Consider the following 18,114-nt stretch of genomic DNA (forward strand, 5'->3'; position numbering starts at 1 on the left):
CTGTCTAGACACCACCTGGGTCATGATCTCATTGTCATGGCAGCTGTATAATTTCATAAAAGTGATAACAATGATACTTAGCCAACATACATCTATTTCCATAATAGAAGCTTTACAGCTTAAACTCACAGATTTGCCCTAGGCACTGTAAGCTGAATTTCCTTTGTATGATGTATGTAGTGTATAACAAAAACATTTCAGAGGTGACATCAGCCAACGTACCCTTTGTCAATGTTTCAATCTGCAACTGTTATAAAAATGCTATTTTTCTTTTTGTTTTTTTTTGTCATGAAGGAAGTTCACAAAATCTTTCCGTGTTACAGTCTTACTGAGGAGGTCAAGAAAATCTGTAAACTATCTTAGCAATTCCACACTACTACATAGTATACAGCTGGAGCAATGTAATGAAATCTGAAAAAAGACTGGTTGCCTTGAAAATCGATCTTATCATTCCATATCTAATGCTTTTATCCCAGATTTAATGTTAGTGAATTAAACCATTTTGGCTTGAAGGCTAAGGAAAACAGAAAACTGAGTAGCTGCTCTCAACTCACGTGGCATCAGTAACCATAAGTAAGTGGCGACTTACTGGCTGGGTGAATGAAATTTGTGTAGCTGGCCCTTATTAGTGTGGACAGGCTTTGGACAAAGTAGAGGAGAATAAAAATAATGTAAACTAATAAAAGCTGCTCATGAAATTAGGTCAATCTGTTGTATTTGCTCACAGACCACGTGGTCTGAGAATGAAAACACTTCAGGCACAAGAGAGATGTGTTAGGTCAAATGCTCTGGTTTTATTATTTTCCTTATTAAATAACAACCACCAATGACCTGACTGCCCTCAAAATCATTACTGATGCATGAAAGTAATGCTTCACAGCGCGTAGCAGTGATGTGGTAAACAAGAAGTGGCATAGAAGGCTTATTTAGGAATAGCTTCTTCATCCACACCGATCACGCATCACCACTGAGGATATTCCCAGACCAGCCTGCCCAGAATTCCTCTTCTGGGATACTGGAAACTTCTTTTGGCTGCTGCTGGTTTCACTGGAGCCAGTTTCGTGTTGGCTCTTGGGCAGAACTGCAGTGGAACGGAGCATCTCTCCTTGCTGCCCACTCTTTCCCTATTGGTATTTGCCTGCTGTTTTCCCTGCGATAACTGCCTCGTCTGTCAACTTGTCTTCTCTTTTCCCCACTACGCCCCTCCCTGCTGTAATGCAGCTGACCATGGAAAACCACATCGTTAGCCCTGGAGCCCGGTTTAGCCTCCAAAGCACGTATAATTCCCTTGGCCATCAGTGCCAGGGAAGCGAGCATTATGCTTCCAGGCAGAAAATGGGCAGCGTGTAACATCAGATGGAAGGAGAGATGCGAGATTAATGTTAGAAATAAATCATTGGGGGATTCTTTGTGTAAAAAACAGCCACAAGTTAGCAAGCCTCACTTTCCGCTTGAGAATGAGCCACAGCTCTTGTCGTTGGCGGCTCCTCGACGCGGGGTATCTTCCTCCTTAGCAGTGCCTGGGCCTGGAGGGCCTTTCTGAGAAGTGATGAGGAGGTCGGATCTCCACGAGCATTTCCTCAGAAGGGCTGCATGCTGTGCTGATGTTTTCATTTTGGCTGGCTGACCACAAACAGCACAGAATGGAGCGCTCAGATAAAACTTGATTTGCGGAGTTTCTTACCAGCCTCTGGTAAATTCTGAGTCTGTTGCAGGGCTGGTGATGATTCCTATCCCGATAGAGAACGTGTGCGCAATGGCCCTGCAGGTGCCCTGCACAAAGTATGGATGTACTCTGCATGGTATCATTGCAGCCTGGTGAGGATTCTGCCTCACCTGCACATCCCCAGCAGAAGGCTGTCTGGGATCTGCTCCCTTCCCCTGCACCCCCTCTCTTAAAAACTCTGTGTCTTCACCGTATGATTAATTTATGTATTAATCCCCCAGGGTAGAAAATAAACCCATTAGGTAATATCGTCTTTCTCTGTGTCAGAGTAATGATTTAATGAAGTCACGAGGATTTAAAGTAATAAGACTTATTTTCATTTGTAGAATCTCATAAAATAGCTATCTATATCTTAGAGGTATTTGCTGAAAAAGTAATTTTCTTAAGTGTGATATATGGGCAACATTGGGAAATCGCTAAATCTTGCCACTGGAGTAATACTTGGCCGTGTACAAAAGTAAGAAGTGATTATTCGTACACGTACATTTAAGCATCCAGCTTTTTTGGTTGGGTCATCCAACTCCCTGAGCCCCTGAATCCCAAACTCTTACTCCTGTGCTCAGCGTTCTGCATTTAAGTTGTCTTGTTGGCTTCAGTTCAAAAGGATTAAGCTTCAACACCTGCTTAAAGTCTGTCATTATAGAGAACTCCTTTGCACACTTTAAATTTTAATGGTTTCTGAATCAGAATAATTAAAAAAAAAGTAGTGTAGAATTAGGTGCGTGTTTAAGATGTCCTCTGATTCAAAGCCACAGGCTCTGCTGGAGCAGTTTGTGTTAACAGGACAGCTGCTTGGTGTGTGGGAGGCGTAGAAATAGTGCTGACTAAGGGACTTGAGACAATGTGTTTGTACATCTTTGAGGCAGATTCCAGTTTGGGCTTTTTCCAAGAATTAACAAATGACAGGTCAGGCTGAATGTAGTGGAAAGTTACCTAATCCTCAGTGACTTGAGAAGCTGAGTGTAGGGAGAGGGTGCAGTGGGCGATCCCCAGGCTCCGGGAGGTGGGAGGAGGGGTGAGAGAGGAAATCAGCGGTATCTGCAGGGTTTCTAAGACAGGTGTTGCAGCAGCTCTATTTTGTATATAATCGTATCATTTGTAATTCCCATCTGAAGAAATTCAATCACTTTAACGTAATTAGCCTGAGCAAATGTGCTGATAATGTGATGTGCAAGATGTTGGAGTGCTAACAGGAGGAAAGCTGTCAGATGGACGCCCCCCGTGTGCGGTCCTGTCGGGTGAGGCTGGGTACCACGTTAGGGACCCGTGCTGGGTGGGATCTTGGGGGGATCGTGGGCTTTGGGTGGCAAAACATTGCATAATGTGACACTCAAAATGGTTCGCACCCAACACACTGAAGAAAGTAACACTGATGTTCTGTATTGACACAAAAATTGTCAGCCTTCTGAAATGGAAAAAGCTGTTGATTGCAATCATGGATCAGGATAAGCTGCTGGAGTCCAAGCTGTTAAATAAACTCACAGTAACTAAATCTGTATGGGTTATCTTAAAACAATCACATAGCACGTATCTTCCCGTAGTCCCACCATAGTCTTACAGTTAGTGTTCAAAATAATAATGCTCAACACGGACTGTTCTTCAACAGAGAGGTCACAGAATTCGTCATGGGATTCGTGAGATTTAATCCTAATCCATGGCAAGGTTGGTTGCAAGGCAGCAATGTTACCCCCCTGGCAAATGATTGATAAAGACTGAATTATAGAATACTTGAGTCTTATTTACTTGTTAGCCATGCATCTAATGGAACGTTTATAAATAGTAAAACTTTCAGATAGATCCTTTTTCCTCCTAATTGAAAAACTTATTTTTCTTCTGGTTCCTTCTTAAAAATTGCTTTAAATTGTATTTCATACAATTACCTGTCCAAAAATAGCAGTGGAAAAAACCAGAATGATGATTGCTGTCTGAAGTCACAGAGCAATGAGTGTGGTGTATGTTCAGTTCAGACAGTGCTAATAACTCCTTTTGTCTGCATTCTTGTGAATAATATGATATAGGGAGGAAAAAAAAGCCAATACAGAGTAACCCACCCACATTCTAGGAGCCGTGGGATTTTACTGAGCATTCCTATCCAACCTGTAACTAAGCTGGAGAAAATCTGATCTACTGTAAGCAGGCAGAGTTCGGTTATGATAGGCTGTGTCAGAATTAAGTGAGGGCTGCGGGTTTCTACACAGTCAGCACTTAATGGACATTTGGCCTCTGCTTACCTCTGACCCTCTGTCAGTCACTTGGCTGCTCGGCTTGGTCAATAGAAAACAATGATTAAAAATGTTCACCCTTTAATAGGGATCTGTCTTCCTTCTTGAGAGTGGGGAGGGATCATTAAAAAATCAATGAGAACGTTATTATTTGTTATTAAATCTGTAAAGGTTTAGAGTAATTCTTGTGGAATTCTATTACAGTTTTATCAAGATGTATTGATTTTGTCTTATTAAGCTGTAGAGCACTTTTCATAGAGGTCACTTACTTTGGAACGTTGGTCAAGTATATTGTTTCTCTTTCCAAGATCTATTCATCGCAGATTTTATGACCACAGATCCCCTTTGAAATGCTCGTTCAAGCAGTAATAAAATTAATACACGTAGGTTTACAGGAAAGCAGGTTTAGCTGGTATGCAACAAGAAAACCTAGGAAATACCCTTAGATTTTGGCTTCTGTCAAACAAGTGTTTTCCATAGGATGCTTCAGCTCAGACGAGCAGAAATTGTGCTTTCCTTTCTAGGGGCAGTGCATAGAAACAAACCCCAAAGTGGAACAGTGGAACTTAACTCAGTGGAACAGCTGAGGCAGGGGGATTTTGCTACTCGGTTTTCTTAAAAGGTGGGAATCCCTGTTAGGTGCCTCCCTTGGGATAAATACACAGCTGGAGAGGTGTGGGGTCTCAGCCGTCGCAGCTCTGCTCTTTTCCTGCAGCTTTGTCCCGTTTTACTCTGGAAAGTTTTCATTTCAAGCTGCAAAAACAACACTAAGGGCTGGACAGCAGTGTTGAGCATATGGAGATGATGCACAGGGTGAGTCTGCAGAATTGCTTACATGCAGCACTGAGGCCTTCTATCCCATGCTGTCGTTCTGCTTGCAGGTTGCAGCCCCTGGGGTGCTGGTCATGGGCTGGGCAGGCAGCATGAAGCTTTGGGGGCAAGCTGCTCACAGCTGCTGGTGGTTTGGAGGCATTCTGATGTATTTTTAGCAAAAGGGGCGTATTTTCAAGCTTGGCTGCAGACAACATTGAAACTGCTTTCAGCCTGGTTTTGGAAGACCCCAGTATTTATTTCCTTGGCGTTGATATGCAGTATGCTTTATGAGCAGTAGGCTTTGGACGCGCCTCATAAACAGTAGACTCAGAATTAGGAAAATGTGTTCTGGTTGGGTCAGTAGGGCACAGAGCTAACGTGAGGAGACAGGTTGACCCTACTCCTCATTTTCTTTCTTGTTTGAAAACATCTGTTTACATGCTGTCTATTTTTATCCCACAGTACATGGGTTGCTAAGCTAATTTAATGAGGCCATATGTTTTTCTTCTGCCTCCATTTCATTGTATGGGGTGCCAGATTGAGTCAATTTACCCACTTATTTCAGAGAGACAAATTGTTGGCTACGGTGCAGAGAACTTTTTTTCTCTTTCAATAGGATATGTATTTACTGCAACTCTTAACTGCAAAATCAGAAGAGCCAGAGATAGTCTAGTACTTGTAAGAGCTTGCTGTTTCCTTGCTTCCACCGCCTGGAACCCTTATAACCTGCAAAGCTATGCAAAGGAACAAGACAGGAAAGCTGAGATTTGCCTCTTTGGTGGATTTGCACTTTTTAGGATGTCAGGTAACTTACCCTGAGCCTCTCTGTGTACAACCAGACTTTTTCAAGCCTTCTTTACTTGTGATCTGCCTTATGCTTCAGATCGTCACAGTTTTCTATGTGACTCTGTGTGATAGCTTGAATACTTCAACTGTCTGTGTAACAAGAGGCAAAACTGCCTTGTAACCAGAATTTGAAATTTGATTACAGTTCTGGAAGGTTATATTCAAAACAGTGAATCTAGGCTGTCTTCTTAAGCAAAAGCTCTCATGTTGCTCATTGCAGACTAAGGACATAACTTGAAAGACGTAGGAAAACTCCACTCCACCAGCAGCAGTGATGAATATCCTGCTATTGAAATACGCTTGCTACAAGAATTATGTAACTCTCCGAAGAGAATGAGCACAGCCCCCTTACTGCACAGTGACTGTCAGGTTTGGGAAATTAGTATAATGACTGCTCAGAGTAACAGATGAATATATCTGCTTTCCCCAGCAGTACCTCCAGGCAGAGCTCTGTGCTGAGCTGGCTGGGAGGGCCAGGTGCTGCTGATGACTTTTCAACTCATCTGTGAAACTTCAGGAAGGAAATTTGTCTTGATTGTGCCTTAAATGTCTTTGCTGGCATAGCTAGAGGGGGGTAGTGTTGGCCAGGAATAAGAAATAAAAGGTTTTGCCTTAAAATGGACAAAGCTGCAGTAGATTTATCAGTACTGCAGATCATTTATGCATGTATTTGTGATGTCTGTATGTATACATGACACCTACATATGTATATTGGCTACCAAAAGAAAAAAGAGTTTGTGCATGAGCATGTGCTCACGCAGTGCTTTATTTGTCCCATGCAAATATTTTCCTTACTAAACAGACAAGTGAAACCCAAAGCAAGCTGGAATGGTAAAAGGAAAAAAAGTGGAGATGGAAAGCATGGTTTCACTGGGAGAGCAGGCAGGGCCTGGGAGCTCTGCTCACTGCAGTGCAAAGGCAGATTGCTGGCATCATGTGCACCTGGGGTATCTGCATTTGATTGGCACGTATCTGTATGCACAAGGCTTCCTTCAGGCTTAAGGAGTTATCTCAACTTTGAAAGAGAACAGCTGATGGAAGAGTGCTTAAATACAGGGGCAAACAGCAGTGCCCTGGGTAATTAGCAATTTGGAACTAAAACTACCACTGCTTATTGGGAAAATAAATACTTCTCCTGGAGTCCTGTATGCTATTGTAAGGAAAACTCCATTAAAGCGAGGATGATCTTTGAAAGGTATTGTCTGTATTGTTAAAGAATACTTGGCTTGATTTGAAACTATAGCTCCACGATGGCACATCCAATTTGTTACTAGAATTTAATGAACTGGAAAAAAAAAATCAAAGTCTTTTTCTTGGCAAGTTGAGGTGCTAAAGAGAGATAGGATATAGGTATGAGCCAGATAAAAATTATGAAATACTCAATGCTACGCAGCTATGCAGTATTTTCTTTCAGATACTACAGAACACTAAGCACTCTGATAAATAAAAAATAAATCACGGGCTTTGTGCCTGCACTGCCCCAGTAATGGACTGAGTCTGATAGGCCTGGGCCTGGAAACCTTCCACTGCAGCCTGTGGAGATCATTTAAGCCAAGCACCCAGCTTTGCTTTCCAGTCAACTCTTTCAAAGTTCTGTGCTATGTTTATTTGTCTGGAGGGGAGGTGAAGAGACACGATGTAAAAGTATTAAGTTGTACTGATAATGGCCAGCCGAGTGAGATGGAGCTGCGTTCTCTAGAGGTCTGGAGAGGTTAATTAAAAAATTACAGTTGTATTGAGCTCCATCAAGTATCATTTATCTTCATTCCTTATCTGTATGTATCTAATCTGCGCTTCTTGCCTATAACTTTCTTTTTAAAATTAATCTCTTCTACATGTATTTTACCTGGTTTTGTAACTCTCAGCCAGTAGCTGAGTCCATCTTGCAAGGTGCAGTTGAGGAGATAAAATGTGCAAGTGATTTCCATTCTCTCCGTGGGCCTCTCATGTGGTGGACAGGCATGAACACGTGCCTGGTGTTGAAGGAGATGCGAGCAGTGGCTTTGTTCCGCAGGCTGCAACACTCACCATGAAGCAGGAGCTAAGGCTGAGCTTTGTCTGTTCCTCCTCCAGGGTTCGATGCCTACTTCACCTCCCGCACCCTGGAGAACAACAGGAGGAATGTGTGGTTTGCTGAGTACTGGGAGGAGAACTTCAACTGCAAGCTAACCATCAGCGGGTCCAAGAAGGAGGATACAGACCGCAAATGCACAGGTAGGTCCAGTCACTGCTCCTCCTCGTGCTGCTGATTGAGGCCGTGTTGGGCGGCTGCACGGCCGAGGCAGGGAAGCTTGGCTGCAGGCAGACTGAAAAAATAAATTGAATGTTTGTTGGTTGTAGAGAAAATGGAACATCAGCACCAGCCTTGAGGGACAAGAGTAGGTGAAGAGAGACAACATTTCATTCTTCTTTCTTCCTTTTTCTGGCTGTCCATGTAGAAGGAAAATCAGTATTTTCCACAGGACCCAGAGGACTTTCATTTGAGCACAGAGTAGCTTGCTGGGTTTCTGAAAGTTGGTTTTAGATGGAGAATATTTCTATGCTTGAGCTTTTTGTGTGTCTGCAAATCACGGAGTTACCACCAGCCATGTCAAAGCACCTCCTGCTCGTAAGCCAGCAGAATGGTCCTGAAATACCCATCTGCCTGCAGTTTTGACTTTTGAGGGGGAAATCATACAATCAGGCTGGAAAAGACCTCTGGGATCATCCAGTCCAACTGTCCATCTTCTGCCAATATTTGCCACTAAGCCACGTGCCAAAGTACTACATCTACCCTTCCCTTGAACACCCCTAGGAACAGTGACCCAGCACTCCCTGAGCAGCCCGTGCCACTGCCTGACCACCTTTTCTGAGAAGAAATTCTTCCTGACATCCAACCTGAACCTCCCCTGGCACAGCTTGAGGTCATTTCTTCTTGTCCTATGGAAATGCACCTGTAGGAAAGTATTGGTAGAGGATGAAATATTTTCATTTTAGATAGAAGAAAATTGTGTTATTTCGTTGCTACTGGAAAAGTAGGAATGAGTTTTTTCCAGTCACATTACCATCAATATCATGAGAGGGTAATTAGAGCCAGTAATGTGACGTTGGGCCTTTGCCTTTCCTTCCCCCTCCTTTCAGTTTTTCGTAGCAGCAGTTAAAGTGTTGTGTTGAATAACTGTGTTGAATTTCGATCAAAGAAAATTAGTTCATAGGAGGATATGTTTTAGTTTGATTGAAAACTGATGAAAACTTTCCATATTTCATATCATCTGTTTCTGATTTCAATTCATGGATGGGAGTAGGAGGGCTGTGCACAGAAGCAGTGCGGTTACCGCTGGGAATACGTTGCCATTAAATTTAGCATTCGGAATCTCCCTCTGAAGGCTGGAATTGAAATAAAAATCACAGAAAGATCTTGAGGATAATCCCTAAATTTTCAGTGCCCTTATTTTTTCTGCCATTATTTCGTTAGAAAAGAGGGTGAGTTGCTCACGGATTGTGCCTTCTGATGCGAATAAAGAACGGTTTTCACCCTTCACACACCTCAGATTCAGCAGAAACATTTATTTTTGATGGTTAGCTTATCCTATTGCACTGAAATACCACGTTATAGCTGGGTATTGCACCAGTGGCATGCCCTGCCCTGACATCTTCCTTCCCTCTTGTACAAACCGAGGTAAATCGTGCATCAGAAAAAACATTAGCTTTGAATTATATTGCTGGTATGAGAATCTTAATGCCCCTTTCATGTGATAATATCATGAATGATCATCATTATTTTAGAACTTGATTGGTAATTTGTAATGCAGTGAGGTAGTGGGCCACAGGCCATCAGTTTCTGACAGTGCTCGTGCTGCTGAGCACTGGGGCTCCTGCTCCTCAGCTGAGCTCGTGCACATCGCAGGAGTCTTTGGCTCATACAGATGTACTTAGGTGACAAAGAAAGGCCCCTCCAAGAGTCTACCTTGTGGGCACCTGGCCTTTTAACACCGCAGATTTTTGAGGGGTCTCTCCACACAAAGCTTGTAACCTCATTTATGCATGAAAAATTTGTCCTGATTGGAATGGATAGATGTAGGGTGAGAAAATTAAAGCACATTTAGCACAGCATGCCTTATTTCTAGACAAGGCTAAATGTAACACATTGCTGTAATTAACACTGTTTCTAGCGAGTGACTGACTTTGGCATAATTCAGGACACAATCCAGCACTGCAAGTCGTGCCACTGCCAAGGACACCTGTATTGTTGTGCAGCAGTTTCTGCTGGGATTCAGGCCATGTCACAGCAGCGTGGATGGGTACAAAAGAGACAGCCAAGACCACTGCTTTTCCCCAAGCAGAGAGGCATCGGTTCTGTATGCACCAAACAGCACTGCTTCAGCCAGGTGCTGCCTTTGCGGCCTGCCAGCCCCTGGAGCCATGCCTCTGTCCTTGAGGAATGCTGTGATTTGCTTTTGAGGACACTTCATCAACTCTATGGGGAATCTCACGCAATCACTGAAGCAGCACAATAGTACAAAGTATTGGTTTCAGACAGTTCTTTGTTGGTTTACTTCTTGCGGCTTACTTTCCAGAATACCAATTACTCCCTTCAGCCAAAACAGGCCACGTCAAGGTAATGCAGAAGTATTTTGACAAAAATGAGTCTTTGGTACCATGTATTGTGGCAAACGTGTTTACATGCTTGTTTTTAATAGGAAAGATTTAACAGAAGAAGGCAGCTGCTTTTATAGAGGAGAGCAAAACTGTAATAAATATCTGTGGGGAGAGCCTTGCAGAATGCTCTGCTCACATGCATAGCGGCGAGGAGATGAGGTCTGTGCTTTGGTTATGAGCTCAGCTGAAGAATTTCAGTGAGCAAAAACTGAGTTGTGCTGGTGCCTTCAGCGCTCTGAGATGGAGGGAGTCAGAATTAAGATGTTTGCGTATATATTGCCATGAACCAGGTTGTACATAAGTTTCAAAGTGGTTACTGAAATCAAATACGCAGTGCAGGATATTTGGAATTATTGCACCATGACCCCCTGCTCCATGCAGGCAGTGGGGCTGTGCCTGCAGGTTGCTGTGCTAGCAGTGCAGCTGTCCCATGGGTGCTCCCATTTGCTGCAGCAGCAGCTTCACGTGTGGCTGTGGACTGTTTCCTGCTCCAAAGGAAGCACCTGTGCCCACGTATGGCAGAAAGGTGCACACAAAAGAAACGCAAGGACTTGCAGTACCCTGCAGCATCAGCTACACGAGTCAGACCTGCATTTTTAACGAAATGCCATCCTGGAGTGTAGTGCTAACTGAAAAGGAAATTGCAACACTTGACTGTTTTCACTTTTTAAACATAGCTTTTAATTCAGAAGGCTTTACGCTCAAGGAGACTTAATGAAGAGATATCAGGGTGGTGTCACCTTGGATGTCATCTCTCAGAATGGAGACTGCTCAGAGAGCTTTTCTAATTATCTGGAAGTGTAATCAGTCTGATGGCACAGCCCTGACGTTGGCTCAAGCAATGACTTGCTCTCCAGAAAATGCTGGGAGAAGGCTCCCTGCAAGCCAGAGTGACAGAAATGTAGCAAAGGCCTTAGTGAAAAAGGGAGTGTTGTGCTTAGTATTTGAACTGGAACAAGAGAGCATGTCTCCAGAGGAGCAGCCCGCGGTCCTGCAGTGTTTGGACAGGGGCTTCTCAGTGCTGTGCACTCTGAGCACCTCGTGCAGCATCCTCACACTGCAGTGAATGGGGAGTGAGCTCCTGTGCCCCAAAACCCTGGGGGAGCATCTCTGGGCTGTGATGGGTCTGAAGGGGGGAGGGTGGCACCTGGTGGCAAAGGTGCTGCGTTCACATTATGGTGTAAGGAGCATCGGCCGGGAAGCCTTTCTCCTTTCTCTAGACATACGCATAGTATTTCCTTGCTACTGAGTGCCTTATTTATATGTTTACAACACATTGCCATCAACAACTTCTGCTGGCTGGCTCTTTTTCCTCTGACACCGTCTTTTACATTATACATGCCAGCGGTTTTAGGTTCTCTCAGAGTGCAGTGTTTGCAGGGAAATAAGATCCAAGATGGAGTTCTACTGGAACACACATTGGTTTGTTGCTGAGATGCATCTCCCAGCTGCAGCTCATCTCTGGGGGACTCCAGGGACGTTCTGGGCCAGTGCTGCTGTAGCTGAGAGATACTGAGGCTGACGTGAGCTTGCTTGGTTGAGAATGGTTGACTTCAGTGTGAAACTCAGGATTTTAGTCCTTCGCTTTGCATCCTATTTTGTGGGTACTTCAACACTCTTCAGCCTGCTAAAGCTTCTCGTTGCTAACATCCGTGAGAAGGAAAATGTGCTGTGCAGAAGTTGAGGAGCAAATGAATTCACGTTAAGCACCAGTGTGCAAGCTGACTGGCTCTTTGTGTTTCTGAACAACGTATTTTTCCACAGAGCATTAGATTGTCCCAACTCTGTGTTATAATTTAATGACCTGCAAACCTTCAGCTCAAACAGTTAATCTCGTGTAGCATCACAGTACTTCAAAACATACAGAGCCCAATTTCCAGAAAGAACCCTGCAGTGATTGATTCAACCAACATTAAACCAACCTTGAATGGTTTATTCTTAAGGTAAACCAGTTTTATGGTTCTCTAAACTCTATTATCTTTCTGAAATATATTTCTTAATGGTGCTTTTATTTCTAGATTGTCAAGGTGATTTGACAACAAAGCCCTGCGATTCTATGGCTCTCTCCTTGCTATTTACATATGTTCCTCTATTTGCAAACTATGATTTTACCCAGGTGCATAAACATAAAGATAGCTCTAATTTAAGCCTTCTAATATTTAAGTGCTTCTTCTATATGTTTCCGTGGTCACTGACTTCACCAGCAGTTACTGCTACAAGAAGCTTCCTTATTTGCACGTTGGGAAGTTCAAGCTGTGAAGTGTCAGTGACTTACATTGCTGGTGCTGACTTCTTATGGCTGTGGTGCTTCAGTGTTGGAGTACAAATGACAGCTATTGCAGATGTTTTAATAGGACTGCTGAATGCACAGAAAACATATGGAATAAGAAAGTTGGGTCAGTTTTCTAATCTAAAATCTGTTCTCTTAGATACACATACACACCAGAGAACAGAAACTGCTACAGTGGGTTGAATCAGTGTAATTGAGAAAGAATTAGTATTAGCTGAAGAGGTATATAGTTGAAGCTGGCTACGTGTGCTTCTGAGTTGGGTGGGTTTTGGTGGCATTACTGGAACCACTAAGCACAGTTGTATGTTGACAATGTCTGAGAGAGGATCAAGAGTGTCCAGCACGTGTTCTAGTTGTACAAGTCATCCCTGCTTGTTACTGGTGTAGACCAATTGCCCTGATTGGCATATCTGGTGTGCAATATGGAGTTTCCCATCTCAAGCAGAGCTGCAGGAGCTCTAGAGCCATGTTGACGTGGAAGGGTACAGCAGACCAAGGGGCAGCAAGGCCCAGATGTGAGCATCAGCACCAAGGCAGGTGCTCAGCGCTGGCTGGGCTGCCCTGGCTGGTGCCTCTGCCCCTGAGCTGCACGAGGTGGTGCTGTGTGCCAGGTCTGGTCCGAGCACGGGGAGATGTTCTTGTTCCAAGAGCAGTAGAAGTCTGAGAGTTCATCTATTTCCCTCAACAGAATCCATGGGGATTGGATTGATAGTATTGAGATAAAGGCTTTTGTCTATAATGAGATCTGAATTAGCATGGACTGGATAGATGACTGTAACTACATAGCAGTATTATTGGATCTTGAATTTCTTTGTAAAAAGACAATACATGGATTATATTGCAAAGGGGCCTGATTGTCGTTCTCCTCATGTTCAAATTACAATATTTACTCTTGCACATTGTTAGCTTTTCTCAGACTCTGATATTTATCTACTTTCAAATAAAGATCTTGTTTGGAGAAACCTTCAGATTCTACAGCCCCTGTGTGCACAGCAGTGCCTGTTCCATGGGAGAACGTGGGAGGAGTAATAGCTCTGACCTTGTTCTGACAAGCCCTGGGTCGACGTCTTTGTCTGTTAGAGCTGTTCTGTGCTGCTGAGCTCGTTTGTGAGGGGCACGGGCACAGCAGGAGCAGCTGCACTGCTGAGCTCTGCGCAGGATGAGGTGGAGGAGGCGGCTGCGGTGCGGTTGAGGCGGTGTGTGGGCAGTTGCAGACTGGTACCTGCAGCTGCTGCGTGGTGGGCATCTCGTGGCTATCGGGCATCAGGTCTGTGAGGCTGCTCACTGTGCTCTGGACTGTGAAGCGCGTGTGGTTTTGCCAGCACTCAGCCAGATGATGAGCTCTTGTCCAAATAGCGGCTGCCTGCTCCATCCTGCAAGCGTTCTGCAATCTTTCAATTACATCTCTTGTTAATGATGGCTATCAGCAGGTTCTCAACAGTATTATTGTGTTAAGTTCCTTTGAAAATGTGCTTAATCCTCCAGAAACTGAACCAGTGTCTGCATTCATCTACTGTAAGAGCTGATTAATTGGGATTTTGAAGTCTGTTCATTGTATGAATTACATGCCACAGAAATTGTCCTTGCAGCATTCTTTACTTTGTATCATACTGCTGGCGTTCTTTGAATACTGGTGATGAGTCCAGAGAAATCATCTGAAGGAGAAATGCAGAGGAAAACATGAAAAACAAGGTTTTCAGCTCCTTTCCCATAGAAAGGGAGTGTTAAGCATCACCCTAATGGTGATGCAAAAAGTACAGCCATGAGTTCCTAAAGCTGCACTTCACTTCTGAAGGAGATTATACACGAGGACTTCTTCCTCGCTGTATTCTTGCTGCTCTGGTGGGTGGTGGTTGTTGGTTCTTTTTCTCTCGCTCTGTTGCAGTATTTTTCTCTTGCGAAGATTTGCCTGAAGCAAGAGACCCATCTCTCAGTCTCTTAGGAATCATGACGATGAGCACTTGAGACTGTAGTAGGAAGTGAGGTTAAATTATTTGTCATCACCTTCAAACAGATCTTTTGGAAGCAAAAATTCCTCATGTCAATAAATTGCTTTTGTGTTTCTCCCTTTTCCTGACATCCCCAGGTACTCCATTGCAAATCCGTGGCACAAAAGTGCATTCTCTCCCAGTCACTCTGCGTGCGTGTGCCTCAGGTGCCATCTTCCTCATTCTTGAAGAAAATAGTTATTGCGTGGTGCCCTGAAGATCACCAAGTTTGGGTCGTTTGGCTTTTTTGTATGTTTTTTTTATAAAGCCCTCTGTAGGGATCAAGGCACAGAAGGCTTGGGTGCCCCGGTGCAGATGGGGTTTGTTTCCCTTCTGTGCTGCTTGGTGTCTCCCAGTCACACACGAGGCATTGCTCGGTTTCTTGCTGCACCCAATGCCTGAGTTCATCTGCTGGCTCCTCCAAGGCCCCCGATGCCACACAGCCTGCAGGCCAGCCCCTCTGCTGGGAGGTGCACACAGCCAATGCTGAAGCTCCTGGTACTGCTGCTTTTGTCTGCAGGAAGCCGACGTCTTCTGTGGGTTTTCTTCTCTTCCAGGAGTAATTAATAATTTCATTTGTATGCACCCCTATACGCTATTCCTGAAGTGCATGCAACTTTCTGCTTGGCTTCTCCAGGAAAACCCAAGACAGCAAAATGCTCACCAAAATAAAACTGCTGAGGTTGCAGTTAAGGTGGTGCCCATCGTGTCTGAAAGCAGACCTCAGGCATCAGTCTGCTGATGTGCTGTGATGTTGGTTTGGTGTCAGCTAGAGGGAGCAGGAGAGAGCCCACTTCTATGGAGTTTTCTAAGTCATGAAGTCTGAAGGCGATTTGCCGCGTAAAACATGGCTATTGTTTTGAAGCACGTTGCCAAATCAAATTTAGGCTGGAGTTGTGCTTGCAGTAGTGCCCTATTCATTAAAAGGCAGCTCAGTCTGTGTTTCTATGAACTGCAGTGTGCTCCTGTTAGTGCAGGATCTCCTATTGTGTAAATGAAATCACGCTTGCCTTTCTGGGTGGGGAGTTGCATTTGACTCCATATCCAGACTGTACACAAACTGCGTGTAATACTCAGCAGAATGGCTCTTTGCAGCAGATTTCATCCCTGTTGCTGGAAATTCAATTACGTTTTTCAAATCCAGTTCATCTCTGAGACTTTCATACTTGGGCATTGTTAATATTGCTCCTTTTTTTTAAGTTGGTTTTGCTCAGGTTTCTTGCAGATACCTTTGCTGTGCGTTCAGCCAACTGTGCCTCTGGAACTTAATATGCCTAATCAGTATTGTTGGTGTGCAGAATTTCAATCCCAGCTCCTCTTCCCTTGGCATGCATTTCTGTTGCATTGCTAATTTGGTAGTGTAGCTGAGCTGAAACCACTTAAAAGCTTTTTCCTTGTCAGGGCTGGAGATGTAATAAGGTCTGTAATCAATGAGAGGGGAGTGAAATAATGAAAACGACAGTATGTGAATCTTCACAGTCTGGAAGCTCTCACTCTGCTGAATTATTTTCAGAATTCCAACATAGTTGAAATGCGAAACTGAGGCTTTGGTAGAGGAATCTCAGCCAAAACAGGTTGAGTGGATGAGGCTTCAGTGGTGCACGATGGTAGTTAGAGAGGGAAACGATGAAGGGGAAAAAGTGTAGGCAATTAAGATGTTCATAGAGGGGGCTGTGTTTTCATTTATTTTCAAGGTCCTCACGATGGCAGACAAGGTAAGGCATTTCTTGTGCTTGTACAGTTTCTGGAAGAAGACGATGCTCTCTCTGTGCTCGTTTGTAATTCCAGTCCACCACCACCACTCTTCTCAAAGGAGGAAAAAGGGGTTGTGTGAAGGTGGTGTGATCTTGGCAGTGTGGCCCAGCTCCTTTTTGGTGCCCGGCCCCTCAGTGAGCGCAGTGCAGGAAGGCACACAGCTGGCACAGTGAGCTGCTGCCCAGGGCAGGCTGCTGGGCACAGTGCTGCACAGCGGTGTTACAAAGGCATCTTTTCCCTCTTCTGTCCCCAACATGAGCATTTCCTTTGATTGAAAATCCCTGAGGCATTTGCAGGACGATTTTGAGAGCCGTGTCCGTGCTTCTGTCCGTGTTTCTGTCCTTGCCCAGCCCTGCAGGAGGGCAGGCAGGGCTGATGGAACGACTGGGCTGCCTTGCTGCCGCCCATGGGAAATAATGGATTGCACTTCTGCTGCTTTCCCCGCACAGCTCAGGACACTGAACAAGCAGTAATTATGTTTCACAAATCCCAGGTGATACGGGTAAGTATAATCGCATGTTTGGCAGCCAGACAGATTGAATTATGCAGGTGTTACTTGGCCAAGGCAAGACGAGGTGTTAGTGGGCAATTTCAGAGAAAACTCAAAGGCTCCCATATCTCTGTGGTGCCTTGCTTTATGCTCTGGCAGTACTGTTTGCTTTGCAGCAGTTGTCTGCTTCTATGGCAGTGGCAAGAAAGCTGCCTTACTGCCTGCATTTACCAGGTGATGTTACCAGGTTACACTTGTGTCTCAAGTCTGACAGTAAATGCTTAGGGTGCGAGCCCACGACTTAAAATACTGCATTGCACTCATCTCTGCTGCTGAGCATTTTGGTCTCTGTGGCCTAATTTCTGAGTTCCCATTTTCCATCTGCAAAACAGTTCTCCTGTCTCTTGCGTTTGCTGTCCCAGCAGATGAGAGGAGCTCTGAGGTTGTGCATCCTGCCACGCTGGGTGCTGCGGTGACAAACAGCTGCCAAAGCTGCTGCAGTTCGTGTGGCGTGGAGGGTTTGCATTCCTTAAGCTCTCAGCTGTCATAACATTTTAAGGGCAATCAGTGGATTCTAAAGGATGTTTCGATCTCTGTAGGTGCAGGGAAGGGGTGTAAGTCAGTGCAAACAACCGGAGCTTCCCGAGGCTGTGCTGATAGCAGGCGTGTTCGCTCAGTTCTCTGGAGTGCCCCTTTGGCTGCGTCTGAAGTGGTGCTTTCTTCCCCCAGTCTGGCTGTGACTTTCAATTAGAGACTGGGATTTGGAGCACAACAAACCATCAGACTTTAAAATACCAGCTGTGCTTTATTTTTAAACGCTTTCTTCTTTCAAAGCCACACTTTGGGAGCGTGCGGAGCCTGGAGTTCTGTCTGAGGTTGGTCCCTGTGGGTTACGGTTTCAAGTTTGTGATAATGGTGGGATTCGTAGAGTAACTTGCAAGCGCTGATGATTCTGCTGTCAAGAATGAAAGATATCTTTTTTTTTTTTAATTTGTTTTAATTAGTAAAATCATAACGTTTTTATTGTATTGCCTAAAAGACACATTGCTTTCCATGTACTCCCAGAGACATCAGAAAGCACCGCACCTCACTGTCCTTCTGTGTGTGTGATGTGCAGGGCAGGAGCGCATCGGCAAGGACTCCCACTACGAGCAGGAGGGGAAGGTGCAGTTTGTGATCGATGCTGTGTACGCCATGGCACACGCACTGCACCACATGAGCAAGGATCTGTGTGCTGACTACGCCGGGGTCTGCCCTGAGATGGAGCACGCGGGCGGCAAGAAGCTGCTCAAGTACATCCGCAGCGTTAACTTCAACGGTGAGTGAGAGCTGCTCCATCTCTTGCA

General features: G+C 44.6%; 1 protein-coding gene across 3 annotated transcripts in view; it reads left to right on the plus strand.

Moving 5' to 3' along the window:
- GRM7 (glutamate metabotropic receptor 7) overlaps positions 1-18,114 on the plus strand; it is a 219,705-nt gene that overhangs the window by 128,600 nt on the left and 72,991 nt on the right. For all 3 annotated transcript variants that reach the window (XM_031555627.1, XM_031555624.1, XM_031555625.1), the window contains exons 5-6: positions 7,681-7,821; positions 17,886-18,086. In XM_031555627.1, the coding sequence (XP_031411487.1) occupies positions 7,681-7,821; positions 17,886-18,086 (342 nt within the window). The remainder of the gene's footprint in view (positions 1-7,680; positions 7,822-17,885; positions 18,087-18,114) is intronic.

Source organism: Meleagris gallopavo, chromosome 14 (genome assembly GCF_000146605.3).
Source record: "Meleagris gallopavo isolate NT-WF06-2002-E0010 breed Aviagen turkey brand Nicholas breeding stock chromosome 14, Turkey_5.1, whole genome shotgun sequence".
Classification (NCBI taxonomy): Eukaryota; Metazoa; Chordata; class Aves; order Galliformes; family Phasianidae; genus Meleagris; species Meleagris gallopavo.